General features: G+C 42.6%; 1 protein-coding gene across 8 annotated transcripts in view; it reads left to right on the top strand.

Annotated features, from left to right (window-relative positions):
- The window catches only part of FGFR2 (fibroblast growth factor receptor 2), a 143,770-nt gene that overhangs the window by 48,103 nt on the left and 81,096 nt on the right, over window positions 1-14,571 (top strand). For 5 of the 8 annotated variants that reach the window (XM_077930292.1, XM_077930290.1, XM_028730070.2 and 2 more), the window contains exon 3: window positions 13,774-14,040. The exons of the other annotated variants lie outside the window; for them this stretch is intronic. In XM_077930292.1, the coding sequence (XP_077786418.1) occupies window positions 13,774-14,040 (267 nt within the window). The remainder of the gene's footprint in view (window positions 1-13,773; window positions 14,041-14,571) is intronic. 8 annotated transcript variants of the gene reach the window in all.

Raw genomic sequence — 14,571 nt, 5'->3', positions numbered from 1 at the left:
TGGGAAGGGCACCAGGTTGGGGAAGCTACTTCATGGAACCCACACATGGCATCCTACACCCAGCATCCTACATAGCCTCCTTAGAACCCTTCACTCTTAGTTATTTTCCATAGACCGATGATTAAAATGGGAAATGGCCAAATTTTAAAATAGTTTATTGTGGCCTGAGAATTTGTAATTACATTTTACAAGCGACAAGAGAGTTTACCATGAAAATGCTGACAGGACCAGAGTTCTTAAGGGAAGCCATGGTTTTATAATGGATGAGGCAACAAACAGTCAATCCGCGCCCGTAATAAGTGCAGCGTGACACTTAATATTTTGTAGATCCCCTTTTCCAACTTTGCTAGAAACATTTTAATCTCCTTACTTTTAGTACCTCATTTAACCAGATATTTAATTCCTGCTTAAAGTAAATATTTTATTTGGAAATAGATTTATAAAGAAAAGGACTGTGTAATTTAAGTACTGTATAGGTAATAGAGCAAGATATCTGGAAATTGCTGCTTTGAAAATGGTGAAGGCCGTAGGAAAGGTTTCTTTCTTTCTAAGTCTGAAACGATGCTGGAATACTGGCTGAGTGGCCAGAGAAAGTCAGCAAAATTATAACGAGGCCAGTGAATTAAAATCAGTTCATTGGAAGTGAGAGTTTCAAGTTACAGTACTTGAGAGAGCAATCCTATGTACACTTATGTGTGAGTAAACCCCATTGAACTTCCAAGTAAATACACATAGGATTGTACTGGACTAGTTCATGCTTCAACCCATTGTGTGTGTTTTTTTGCTCCCAAATGTGAGGTAGGCCACCTCAATAAGGAAGGGTGGCCTTGTTTAATTATGACAATGTCTTCTCTTTATAATACTTAGGCTACAATGCTCAGATCACTTTCTGTGTTGTTGACGTTACTAAGTGGTTTGCGGGCTGCAGGCTTAGTTTGAGTCACATACACCATTCACAGGCATACAGTCAACAGAGCCTACATAGTTTTTAAGCTTTTAAAAGACAAATGGCTCTAAAATGGTTTCCGGGGATGGAGGGAAAGCACAGTCCTGGGAAGGTTCCATTTCAACTTCCCTCACTTCAGCCTATGCTGCATTTTTAATTCCTTCTTGCTCTGTTCTTTGTAGGCACTCAGCAGCAACTGAACCTAAAACAAAAGGCTGCTCTTTTGTGACTAGTTTGGTCCTCAGCACAGAATATTAATCGGTTTTTAAAAGGCCAATAAAGGTTTTATGTTTTGCGTGGGTCCCACTGTGCAGCTAAGTTGTGATTAATGTTGTGTGCACACATTTTCAGGTTCTCTTGTCACAAAGCAGGCCAAGGCAGAGATGATACCTTTGGGTTTAAAAACACTCAAAGCCATGCACCTCCATGTCAGCTAATTATCTTTAAATAAAGAGGCAAGACACTATAGTCATGTCTCTGTCATTTAGCTTTATGATGCCCTTCAATCTCAGTGTGTGTGTGTGTGTGTAAGGTAATAGCTAGTCAGGCTCTCCTAATAGCAAGCGTGCTTAAGCAGTTTAAATGGCTAAGGTAGCTGAGTGTGTCTATCCTGGGGAAAATGAGAGACCTCATGGGTGCCTACCACTGATGGGGCAAATCTTGTCAAAATCGTAATGGAATAGTGAGTGATTAATAGGTGTGAGTGATTAGCTCTGACTTTTGTGGAGCAATTGTCCTGTCTGGCCACAACTTGCCACCCAAGTGCAATATTCTTTTCATATGACAGCATAGAAGAAAGTCATTGAAAGGCTTTAGTTCGGTTGAATGCGGGCTGCTTTTCACAATGTGAAAATACCGTGACTTGATACTCTTGAGTTAAGAGCAGTATGGTGCAGTATTGTTTTATTTTTATTGGAACTGGGCTTAGCTGGTTAAATTATTCAATGAAATTCACACCTTCTGAGTGAAATATTGTATTTTTCTATGCATGTTCATGCTTTGGCAACTAGGTTTGTTTCTGCTGCATCCATTTTGGCCCTGCAGTAAAGCTGGTGACAAGGTAATGGTAGACTTCCGCATGTTGGGGCCAAGATCATTGCCATATAGTCCTGTGGAGTAATTTCCTGCTACACTGCATTTTAGAACTGGGTCCTCTGTTTTGTCACTTTTTGTTCTTTGGATGGAATACTTGGATCTTGGTTGGTTTCTCTTGTTGATTCCCCTTGTTGGTTCCCTGGGGTGGGGGGTGGGGAGAGACTCCTGTCATACAGAGTTCATTTATTTATTTACTTAGCAGATTTATACCCTGCTTTTTGACTAGGTTTCTTAAAGTGGCTAACATCGTTTGTAAAACACAACAGATACACCAAGAACCACACACTCACAAAAGCAAACAACAGGCAAAGAAACAAGAGCCAACACCACATGTCCTTTCCTACAGGGCAGATGGTGCCAGCTGGCCCTGTAGTGAGGAGGGGACAGCCTGTCTGGAGCAGACCCTGGTGGTGTATTTGTTTGTTTTCCCTTCTCTCTTCATCCTTCACACAGGGCAGATGGTATCAGTATAAATGTCATACTTAGTATTCGTATGGCACTTTTGAATATTCAAAGCACTGAAGTGTGTGAGTAGTAGTGTAGTGTTTAGAGCAGGGCTTGCCAACCCTTTTAGGCCAGTGGACACATTTGGAATTTCAAGAAAGGGCAGTGAACATCAGTCAGAAAATGGCTACTGTGGTGGCATGGCACAAGACAACATGGCTGGCAGATTTAAATCAGGTGAAAAAGAGGTGGGATCCCAAAATCATGTAAGGCAGGCATATTCTTCCTCATCAGCTGCCCCATATACAGTGGTACCTCAGGTTACATACGCTTCAGGTTACAGACTCCGCTAACCCAGAAATAGTGCTTCAGGTTAAGAACTTTGCTTCAGGATAAGAACAGAAATTGTGCTCTGGTGGTGCAGCAGCAGCAGGAGGCCCCATTAGCTAAAGTGGTGCTTCAGGTTAAGAACAGACCTCTGGAACAAATTAAGTACTTAACCCGAGGTACCACTGTCTAGGAAAACACCTGTATTAGCTACCGCCACCCTTACTCACAATGAAGCTTTTCACATTTCTCCTCTGCCCAGAATGGAGGGTGGGTGTCTTGGCTTGGCATCCAGTAAAATGTGGGCATATCTAAGGGTAAGAGAGCCAAGCCAGTGCAGACATTTCCTGAGCAGGAAAGGCAATCGGTCTCTTGCACATTGTGCATGCTTGAACTATATTTACGGAGACCTTCCCTGGGCACAATAGTGCATGTTGGTTTAGAGTGCTGAAATAGGACCTTGGAGACTTCAGATCCCCTCGCTGAACTACAGTTCTGATGGTGGTTTAACCAGCAATCCGTCTTTCCAGGGAACTCTGGGAATTGCAGCTCTGTGAGGGGAATAGGGGGGCTCCTAACAACTCTCAGAGCACTAAGCAGCTCCCAGAATTCTTTGGGGGAAGCCTTGGCTGTTTAAAATGGTGTCATAATGCTTTAAATGTGTGATGTAAATGTGACCTAAGATGCAAGCACAGTTCATGCTGCAGTGAACTGTTACCCTGCTAGTTATATGGTTCGGAGTCTGAAACACAGGATCCCTCACCTATAGCAGAGTAGCGTGTCTGGTGAGGGAGCTCATTCCAGCTGACTCCAAAGGGGCCAGTTTCCCCTTTCCGGTCATGAGTAGTCAGTTCTGTTTTTCAGGCACACTATAACTTGAACCAGTTTTTACTGTGTTTGCTGCTTCGCATTATCTTTTTCCCTTCTGAAAACTCCTCAGCCATAACTTGAGCCTTGAAAGTCTGTGTGGCTGTAAATGGAAGCAGAGTCTCCATTTTCCCTTTTGCATTTATCTTAAATATCAGTAATAACGGAACAGCAGATTTCTTAAGTCTCAGTTTTGCATTTCCAGATTTAGGAGTCCTCCTATAAAAGTGTTGGAAAATGTGCTCTTTGTTTTGGATATATCTGCCTCAGAGTACAATGAGAGAAACAGCTCTCCGCCCCCCCCTCCCATGCACAAACAACAATCTCATATTTATCACACTTTCCTGCTTGTATATTATAATTAAAGTTCCCAGCGTATGAGTTTGGTAGTTTGTCAAAGAGTTCGAAAATTCAGCCAAATTCCTTTCCTTTGCATTGTTCTGCTACTGAAGTCTTTTTTTGTATTTAGAGGAGGGGGGGGGAGGACTCACTGCCTTTTTGTAGGGCTGTCCTTGGCAGAGGAGGACTTTCATCGTCCAAGAGGATGTTTATGATGGGCTTACTGAATATTCATCAGCACAGCTGGAAAAGTTGATAGTTGCACAGAAAACCCCACATATGGACAATGTGGTTTCAAAGCTTTTTAATGCTGAGACCAGTTTGCTGAGCGGTGCACAGAAGTTTAGCGGGGGGTGGGGAATTGTCCATGGCTGTTTTTGATTTGATGTAATTTATTATTTATGATTTTTTCATTATTTAAAAAATGGTTAATCACACTGAGATATTTTCATGGGAAGCAATCCATAAATTCAATAAATAATAAAAAAGGATAATAGTTATATAGTGGACGCTTGGGTTGCGAATGTGATCTGTGCGGGATGCACGTTCGCAACCTGCAGTATTCACAACCCGCAGTGGCGCATCTGCGCATGCATGGGTTGCGATTCGGCGCTTCTGAGCATGGACGACCCCCGAAACCCAGAAGTAACCCGTTCCAGTACTTCTGGGTTTCGGCGGGTCCGTAACCTGAAAAAACGCAACCTGAAGCGTCTGTAACCCAAGGTATGACTATATTTTAAACTTATAAAGGTATGTGTGCCTGTTCATACAGGGGGAAACCTCCAACTCCTCCTCCCATCATTCATGACCACTTGCTCTAGGTAAGGATGATGGGAGTTGTAGTCCAATAACAGCTGGGGACCCAAGTTTGAGAAGCACAGTGTCTAACTCCTGCCCTGTCTCTCCCTTACACCAGACTAGCCCACATGCTCTGTCTTCTTTCTCCTAGATCTGGTTGCACCCCATCATCTTGCCTGCTAATAGGACAGGCAGCTGTCTGAAGTCAACAAAAAAATATACTCCTCCTTCCCCTGCCCCCCAAAATCTGATCAACAGAATGTACTCTAGGCTGGCAGAAAACTGGGTTCATGGACGTTCTCTTTCATAATGTTGCTGCTTCATTTACTGCAGCATCGTTTTTTAATCTCTCTCTTCAACACAGTAAAATTCGGAATCTAAGGAATCCTGTGTTTCTCACCGATACCAAAAGAAAAAGTTGGTGCATGCACAGTGGCAAAGTTTCTATGGAACTCTGTGGTTTTATGCTAAGGTATAGGGACGCGGGTGGCGCTGTGGATAAATCCTCAGCGCCTAGGGCTTGCCGATCGCATGGTCGGCGGTTCGAATCCCCGCGGCAGGGTGAGCTCCCGTCTACGGTCCCAGCTCCTGCCCACCTAGCAGTTCGAAAGCACCCCTAAAGTGCAAGTAGATAAATAGGTACCGCTTTCTAGCGGGAAGGTAAACGGTGTTTCCGTGTGCTGCGCTGGTGCTGGCTCGCCAGAGCAGCTTCGTCACACTGGCCACATGACCCGGAAGTGTCTCCGGACAGCGCTGGCTCCCGGCCTCTAGAGTGAGATGGGCTGTCAAAACTGGCCCGTACGGGCAGGGGTACCTTTACCTATGGAATACTGACCATGGGGCATCTTTGCCTGAGTAACATGAATTTTAGCTCTGAGTAAGGGGGGAAGGGGCACAGGTAGAAGATAAAGGCACAGATAAGCGCTTAGGCAAGCTTAATGATTTGTGACTTGCACAGAAGTGGTTTGACCTATTCATTTATCAGGGCCGGTTCTACCATTAGGTAGAATGAAGCTGCCACCTCTGTCAGCTGATCTTGATGTCACAAAAAGGCAACAAATTGTTAGATTTACTGAATTTCTTATTGCTTTGATTTTACTCCTGGGCAGGTGGAAGAGACACTGGATTTTCTTTCTCAGGTGATAGAATAGCTTTGTAGGCCTTGGGAACTGTGCACTTTGCCTGAGGTGAGGTGAGTACCACCTGTTGCGCTTGCGCCTCAGGTAGGAAAATACCTTGGCTGGCCCTGACATTAATGTAAAAATCTGTGCTATTTTTCTTGTTGTTGCTCAAATTACTAACAGGACAACATGAGAACAATGGCATTTATTTATTAAAATAAAATACTCCCCCCCCCCCGTAACTCTGCTCAGCATATTAAGTGCAGTGTCTAGGTCCCAATCCATTATTTAAAAACAAGAACAAAACCAAAAGAAGATATGTTGATATCAAACCATAGAGCAACCTAAATGAATATTTTATTTATTTACTTCAAGAATTTTATAGGCTGCCCTCAAGAGTCATGCTCACTCCAGGTGACTTATACAAAATACAAATGATAATAGTGATACAATAAAATATAATAATTAATTTTCTGATTTCACAATAGTCTTTATGCTATTAAAATGTTGTAAGTCACTTGGAGACTAGTTATTCATCTAATAAATAGAATAAATAATTTTAAGATAATAAACATGAACAATATTTCACAACGTTGAAAAAATATTTTTTTAAAAATACATATCCCTCCTCTGCCCCCCTTCCAAACCAGCCAACCAACAATCTGGCAGGTAAATCCATACAAAAGAAGTTCAAGCTTGGTTTTCTCCTGCTCTGGAGAGTAGGACCCAAACCAATGGCTTCAAGTTATGAGAAAGGAGATTCCAACTAAACACAAGGAATAACTTTCTGAGGAATAACAGTGGAACGGACTCCCTCAGAAGGTGGCGGACTCTCCTTCACTGGTGGTTTCAAAGCACAGTTTGGACGGCTTTAGTTGAGATTCCTGCATTGCAGGGAGTTGGACTAGATGACCCTTAGGGTCCCTTCCACCTCTACAATTCTACAGTGCAGTATAGGAAATCCCTCTTGAGTAGACTACTGGAAACAAGCGGGCTTCAAAGCTTTCCCGAAGGAGGAGCGACCATTTAAAAATGTGTAGTACTTCATTATAGGGCTTTTGTTAGGCCTGCAGTGTTAATATTTGAAGGATGAGAAGTTGTCTAGTAGTATGTCAGTTGGCAGCAGCATCTATTCAGGGCCGATCTTTTATGGTTGCTGCTTCTGCATGCTCAAGCCAAGCCCCATGCCAAACCAATAAATGTTTGACATGGGGAGGCTCTATGGTTTGGGAGGCATGGGAGTCCTAGAGTGGGAGCAGTTCCCTCCCCTGAGTAACCATAATTCCTACCTTCTCAGCTTTCCTTGTTGTTTTTTAGCATTTGTAGAACCTGAGATGTGAGGCAACACGTACAGGCATTACATTTATCATGTGTGTGTGTGTGTGTGTGTGTGTGTGTGTGTGTGTGTGAGAGAGAGAGAGAGAGAGAGAGAGAGAGAGAGAGAGAGAAACAAGCCTGCTCACCACTTTGAGTGTTTTTACTTTGCCTCACTCTGCAACAAATGCCTGTAGATGCCCAACTTGGGAGAGCAGGATAAATGATTTCCCATGTCAGTGCCATTGGCTCTGGAAAGGTGTCCTTTGATGGATGTAGCCACTTCATCCACTCATCCTGCACAGCCTTCTCATTTCCCATGGTATCAGTACAGGGTAAGGCTCAGCTATGCCAGAGAAGCTAAGCAGGAACTGGCCATTACTTGATCCAAGATGGAGAGAGATAACTTCAGAGGTTTACAATCCACTTTGCACAAGGCTAAAAAGAGATACATTTTTAAAATGGGGAAGCATTTACCATACGTATAAGGCAAGAATGATACTTTAGGTGGGTTTTTTTTTAATTGATGGTGTTTGCCTAATATTTGTAGCCTGTGTTTACAAAACCCGTTTCGTTAGATTCCATGGATGGATGATAAATAAGGAAGCAGCTGTGAGCTAGTTGGGTGATTTTGTATTTTTATTATTATTTAAAAGGCAGTCAGTGGTAGACTATTTCTGAGGATGGTATTTTAATAGAAGCCATGTTCTTTGATCCAAAGCACTTGTGTAATTGTCTCTTAAAGCATGTTGCCGGGGTGGGGTGGGGTGGGCTTTTTATACTTTCTGTAGGACTTTTCGTATGACAAACACGGTTAAGTCTATACTTTGATTAGCAGCTCGTCTAAAGCTCAGCATCCTCTTAATTTTATTTTAGAGACATCTTGCAGTGGGAAACAATCTGTCTGTTGTAGGGTTGCCATATTTCAAACAGTGAAAATCCAGACAAAAAAGTTGTTGAGCTTTTTGGGCAAAAGCACAAAAATAAATGCCGCTTTTGAGCTATTTTTATGGGGAAAATGGCACTGCTGCCATGGGCTGCCATATGTCCGGATTTTCCTGGACATTTTCCGGATTTCCGCCCAGACACTACTGCCAACTGGAAAATCTGAATGTATGGCAACCCTAGTTGGTTACAACATTTGGGGGGCGGGCAATAGCACATTCTTAGACTGGTCCATGAGAATTTTGCAATAACAACCCAGAAGTTAGCTCCAATTTTCTTTTTTACTTCAGCCCCTTTTTATGGCACCAGTAAAAGACATGGGAAAGATCTGCAACATCCTGCTGAATTTATTTATTTTTTTGACCTTCAATACCTGCTTCTTAGAACAAGCATGTAATATTTCTTGGTTGTAAAAAACTGGAATATGTTTTCATATTTCCTTAAAGAGAAGAACAGACTTTGAAAAAGGGCCCAAGGTTTGATCAGGAAACTAGGTTTGTGCCTGTGTCACTGCTTTTTCATCCAAGTTTTGAATGGGATAAAGGGATAAATTATCTATAACGGGCAGCAGAACAAGCTTCCCATTGCTTCCAGGGTTCCACCTCCTCGGCAGAAAGAGATGAGCTCAGCCTCCTACAGTTCTAGGAGACACACTTGGCTACTTTTGAGTTTCTCCTACTGATGGGCAGTTCATATAGTAGAAAGAACTTAGTAAGCTGCATGTCTCTAGCCCTATTCAGGCGTTGAAATCCACATGCTCTTCATCAAGTGAAAGATTTGTGGGGATGTGTTCTTTGTGGCCACTGGCTCTCAACCTAGCTCTGCAGTGCTCCAGACAATGCAGTGTGACTGTTTGCAGAAGGGAGCCTTCTGTACTAGCTCAGGGGTTCTGAGTCATATGGAGAGCCTACACAAGGTTTTCCAAAATAAATTTCCCCTCCAGAAAAAATACCAGTGCCGTATTTTCCCGTGGAAATTTTTCCATTTCGTGAGTTCATTAGCAAAAAGTAAATGGATGCCAGTTGCAAATAAAATATCAGGCAAGCACGGCAACTTCAAGATGTTGGCCTTGCTATACAAGTAATATAAACATGTTATATCAGTTTGCTATACAAGTAATATAAACAGTTATATCACTTTCTAAGACATCAGAAAATTGCTTTTCATTAATTAAAAAATCAGTGGATGGGCTGTTTGGAATACTACAGAGGGGGCAGAGACATTGAGTTCATCTCCATGAAATGAACCTTAAACACCTGAGTAGGACTTCTCATATCCTGCTGAGGGAATTTTTTGCCAAATATTAGCATCTGATCAGAAATCTGGTGAGCTGCGGTCTGGCGATATTTATTTATCACAGCAATTGGCAAGGCATTGCAGGTAACCAGTTCACCAAACTTGTTATGCAGCAGATATAAAAAAAACCAAGAGGAACGAGTAGCTTCTCTTAGTTCTTTCTATTCCAGCCAGCTCTGAATAATTAGTTGCAGGTTAGACTGGGAAATTGAGGTTTAAAGGTAAAGGTAAAGGTACCCCTGCTCGTACGGGCCAGTCATGTCCGACTCTAGGGTTGCGTGCTCATCTCGCTCTAGAGGCCGTGAGCCGGCGCCGTCCGAAGACACTTCCGGGTCACGTGGCCAGCGTGACGAAGCTGCAGCTGGCGAGCCAGTACCAGCGCAGCACACGGAAACGCTGTTTACCTTCCCGCTATAAAGCGGTACCTATTTATCTACTTGCACTTAAGAGTGCTTTCGAACTGCTAGGTGGGCAGGAGCTGGGACCGAACGACGGGAGCTCACCCCGCCGCGGGGATTCGAACCGCCGACCATATGATCGGCAAGTCCTAGCACTGAGGTTTTACCGACAGCGCCACCTGCGTCCCAAATTGAGGCTTACTTTGCTGCTTAAGGAATAAAGATGTTATCTCCTTGGCTAGCACTAAGGGCCAAGCTATCTTGCTTGCTGTAGTGTTAAACTTGGAACAAGGGAGGCATCCCTTGGGAAGCAAGGTCTCTCTCCTTTAGGAGCTGGAGAATTGCACAGACTCCAATGGCAGCTGCCAGTCAAGTCATGTGATGGGCTGAAAGACCCTACGGGGGTCTGAACTTCCTTTCTTCAGTCTTCACCCATAGGACGCGTAAAGCAATGAGTTCAAAATTTTGTTGTAAGTCAGTGCAGGAGCTTATCTTTCATAGTTTTTTTGTGTGTTAAGCTCCATGTAAGTGTAATAAGTATTTTTACAAGCTTGGCGGAGAGCACTACAGTGGGAGATGGGTTAATTCTGCAGAGCAGAGCAGTTTCCATGTTGGCTGGAACTCCTTAAGTGCTTAAACCTGTAGGACTTTTCACATGAAAGAATTGGACAGCACAATGCTGTAGTATCCCACCTGTTCTCTGTTTGCTTTTGGGCACATCGTCAAAAACTGTGCTGGGAGAGTTTATAGGCAAACATTATAAAAAGTGACAGTCTTTAAGTGCTGTTAGATTTGAATTTGGCAGAACAAAAAGCTTACCTGAAATAGATATTGATTTCCAAACTAATTTATATGTCATGAGGATTCTTGATATCCTATGTTTGCCACGGCATTCTTAGTCACAGGAGGAGCATCAGTTCCTTTTAATTTTGAAGTTCAAGGATGATGCTCATGTAGTTCATGTAATGGCAGCACCACTCTGGGGTGGCGGCGGCATTCTCCAAGGTTAGCAGAAGTACAAACAAATCTTTAACGAAAAAGAACACCAAGGGGAGGAAACCTCAGCCCAATGTGGACTAAGCATGCTCAGTTGCCACAGAATTGGTTGGGCTGAAAAAGTGGAAAACTTGGTGGGAATAAGAATACTGTATTAAGGAGTATCCTGAAATTGCATTATACTGTAGATTATATGCCCAGTGCACATCCCAAGAGAACTTTTCTTTTTCTGAATCATTAGCAATTTCTTTCCTAACTATGGTCAAATTTAACTTTTACCATCTCTTGAAAGTGGACTCAGTGGATGCTTATTAAAAAACAAAGTAAAAAAGAGTGGGGTTTTTTAGCACGCAAGTGCTGCCAGAATAGTGGATGGAGACATTCAGGCCTTTTCAACTGAAATGTTCCCAGATTCTTTAATTATGGTTTAGGAAGCTGGGAATGAGAGCTGTGCCTGCTTATTCCTCACCTCTCCCTTCACACACTGCCTTGGGCGCCGCAGTCCTGATCTCTTTAGACTAACTTCCCATTTTGTCCAAACTAAGGAGCTCTGGTAGAATGGTTGTTTACTGACCAGGAAATTAAACCATGATTTGATCCTGGTTAGTAAATAAACATTAAGCCACAGTTTTATGTTTCAGTTCTAACATGGGGCTGTATTTTAAAGTAGCCTTCGCTAAATTGGTTCTCACCAGATGCTTTGGACTGCAGCTTCCATCAAATCCATTTCTAGTCCAAAACATCTGAAGAACATACGATCAGTGAAGGCTGCATCTGAATGGTCTAGGATCTCACAGTATGAAAGCTGGTGTGCAATGGGAGGCAGGAAACATGAAGACCCAATGCTTCTTCCTGGCTTTATAATCACTGGATTATTAAATGGGGAATTTAACATCAACCTGCCATGTTGTGGCTACATGTTCCATTTCTAGCCTTTTGGGGTGGGTTTTTTTTTTTTTAAAAAAAATAGTTGGTAAAGTCCCTCACTGGGTTATTTAGACACTGGACAAAATTGGTATCTTAATAAAGTGATCTACATAAAGTGGTACCTTGGGTTAAGAACCTAATTCGTTCTGGAGGTCGGTTCTTAACATGAAATTGTTCTTAACCTGAGGTACCACTTTAGCTAATGGGGCCTCCCGCTGCTGCTGTGCCACCACTGCACGATTTTTGTTCTCATCCTGAAGCAAAGTTCTTAACCCGAGGCACTATTTCTGGGTTAGTGGAGTCTGTAACCTGAAGCATCTGTAACCTGAAGCATCTGTAACTTGAGGTACCACTGTATATACACTCTTTTTGAAGGTCAATTTCAAAGACTCCTGGGAAATGCTGGCCACAACTAAGCTCAGTAAAACAAATTTACTACACCAGATAGAATGAGCTGCAGTGGTTACGGAGAACAGTGAATGCAATTCTATAAAGTAAACCAGTCTTGCTTGTTCTGAAGTGTCAGCAAACCTAAAATCAATCATTCGTTCTGTGACATTTTTGCTACATTTCTTGGATTTAACCTTTTACTGATATAAAATATATATGCAGAAAACAGCTCATTCTCCATCTGGATAATGACCCCGACCCCCCCGCTCTCCTAACAACCCTCGGTTGGTGCAAATTGTAACACCTGTATAATGGATTGATGGAATCCATAATTACCTCATCAAGTTTGTAAAAAAGAAGTGTAAAATTGTACGAGAGTTCATAGAATACTTGCTTGCCAAATAATTCGATCTGTTGAACATTTTGAGACCCAGTTGTAAAATCTAAACATGTAAAATGTTAACATTTGTATAAAAATATTGTTTAGGCCTCAGTTTCAGTATGTATAGCAGTCACACAATCTTATTCTGTGAAAATGAAGAATTGCTTTTCCTTGATGGTGCAAATTGGAGAAGAGGCTGTGAGGGGAACATTTTTTTATGTGGAAAAATAATCAGTGGTTCTGCAGAGCTAATTTACGGAAGGATTAGTCACTGTCCTCATGTGCGAAATTCTACCGACAGAGAAACAGGATGTAGCTCAAATCACACCTCTGATTTTGGTGAAGGTTACATGCTACTTAGCTTGTCCAGTTCAGGACATTGCAAGGACAATAAAAGTGTGAGAAGGCTACCTACCTTGCGCTTGGGTTTGTAAATTGCCAACACTTGCTCCCCCAAAGTGGGTATAAATTGTGAACACTGTTCCAAGAAATGAACATCTCTCACTTAAATGTATTCATAATTGTGTTGTATATGGCCTTCCCTCTAGAACAGAGTTGAGAACCTGTGACTCACTGGACTCTCAATTCACATCATCCTTGACTATTGGCCCTGCTGGCCAGGGCTGATGAATGCTGGGAGTCCCACAACATCTGAATGGCCACATGTTCCAAGTCCCTTTTCTAGAGCTAGAAGTGATTAGCTGTAATACTGAGAATTTGTTCATACACCCCTCTCCTTGCATGCACTCCACAGCATGGGAGGCTGTAAATTATTAGCAAAGAAGACAGAGTGTCACTTGGCACTTAAAAAAACTAATTTATTGCAACTTGAGCTTGCATAAGCTCTGGGCTTACTTCATCAGATGCGGTTATCAAGTTACTAGGATTCTTGTGTTGTAGCGTATAGTCAGACTGCACACTTCCCGGCCTAAGCATCGCCACCTTCCTCGAACTTGTGGTTTTCTTATCCAAAGCCATGCCTTCTACTTTTTATACTCTGTCCTGTAAGCTTGCAGCACATCGTGGATGAAGCTGCTTCATCAGTTTTGCTTGCCTTTCCCCAATTTTATGAAAAATTCACACATTTTCAAAGAGGGCCTTCACTGACAATTGTTGGAAATTTTCTCTCCCCACCCTTTGTCCCTTCTCCACCCTTCTTCTGTGCCCACCTACTTTCCACTTTTGCAGAGCCACCAACCAAATATCAAATCTCTCAGCCTGATGTATACTCTATACTTCCGGGAGACTCTTTGATGTTGCACTGTCAACTGAAAGATGCAATCAAGATCACTTGGACTAAAGATGGGGTCCATTTAATGCCCAGCAATCGAACAATCATGACTGGGGAATACTTGCGGATTAAAGATAGTTCGCCCAAAGATTCAGGCCTTTATGCTTGCACTGCTGTTAGGGCTGTAGACAGTGAGACCCTCTACTTCATTATAAATATTACAGGTGAGTTTGCTTTTTTACTACATGCAAATAGCTGTAACCTAAATTTATTATATGCGTATGTATAGCCAGTTTCTGCTCAAGCATTAAAGAGACATTCTGGTCGTATATAATATTCTTTATTTTGCCAGCTTGCTCATGCTCTTAGATCATTTCCCCTGTTGGATGGTAAAGTGGGTGGCATTTTTAGCTGTGGTACCCGGCAATTCACCCTCTCAGGTGGCTCTATTACCGTAGGTGCCAGGGGGAAAAGCTTGTTCTTCTTTCAAGCACCTAATGTGTGTGTGTGTGTGTGTGTGTGTGTGTGTGTGTGTGTGTGAGAGAGAGAGAGAGAGAGAGAGAGATGTGTGTGTGTGTGTGTGTGTGTGTGTGTGTGCGCACGCTATGGACTGCTATATATAAATGCTATGGACTGTTTAGCAAAGTTTTTAATGTTTGATGTGTCACTGTGTTTTTAATATTCTGTTGGGAGCCACCCAGAGTAGCTGGGAAACCCCAGCCAGATGGGTGGGGTAATAACAACAACAACAACAA

The sequence above is a fragment of the Podarcis muralis genome, chromosome 6 (genome assembly GCF_964188315.1).
Source record: "Podarcis muralis chromosome 6, rPodMur119.hap1.1, whole genome shotgun sequence".
Taxonomy (NCBI): Eukaryota; Metazoa; Chordata; class Lepidosauria; order Squamata; family Lacertidae; genus Podarcis; species Podarcis muralis.
This window is presented reverse-complemented; position numbering and strand designations above follow the sequence as displayed.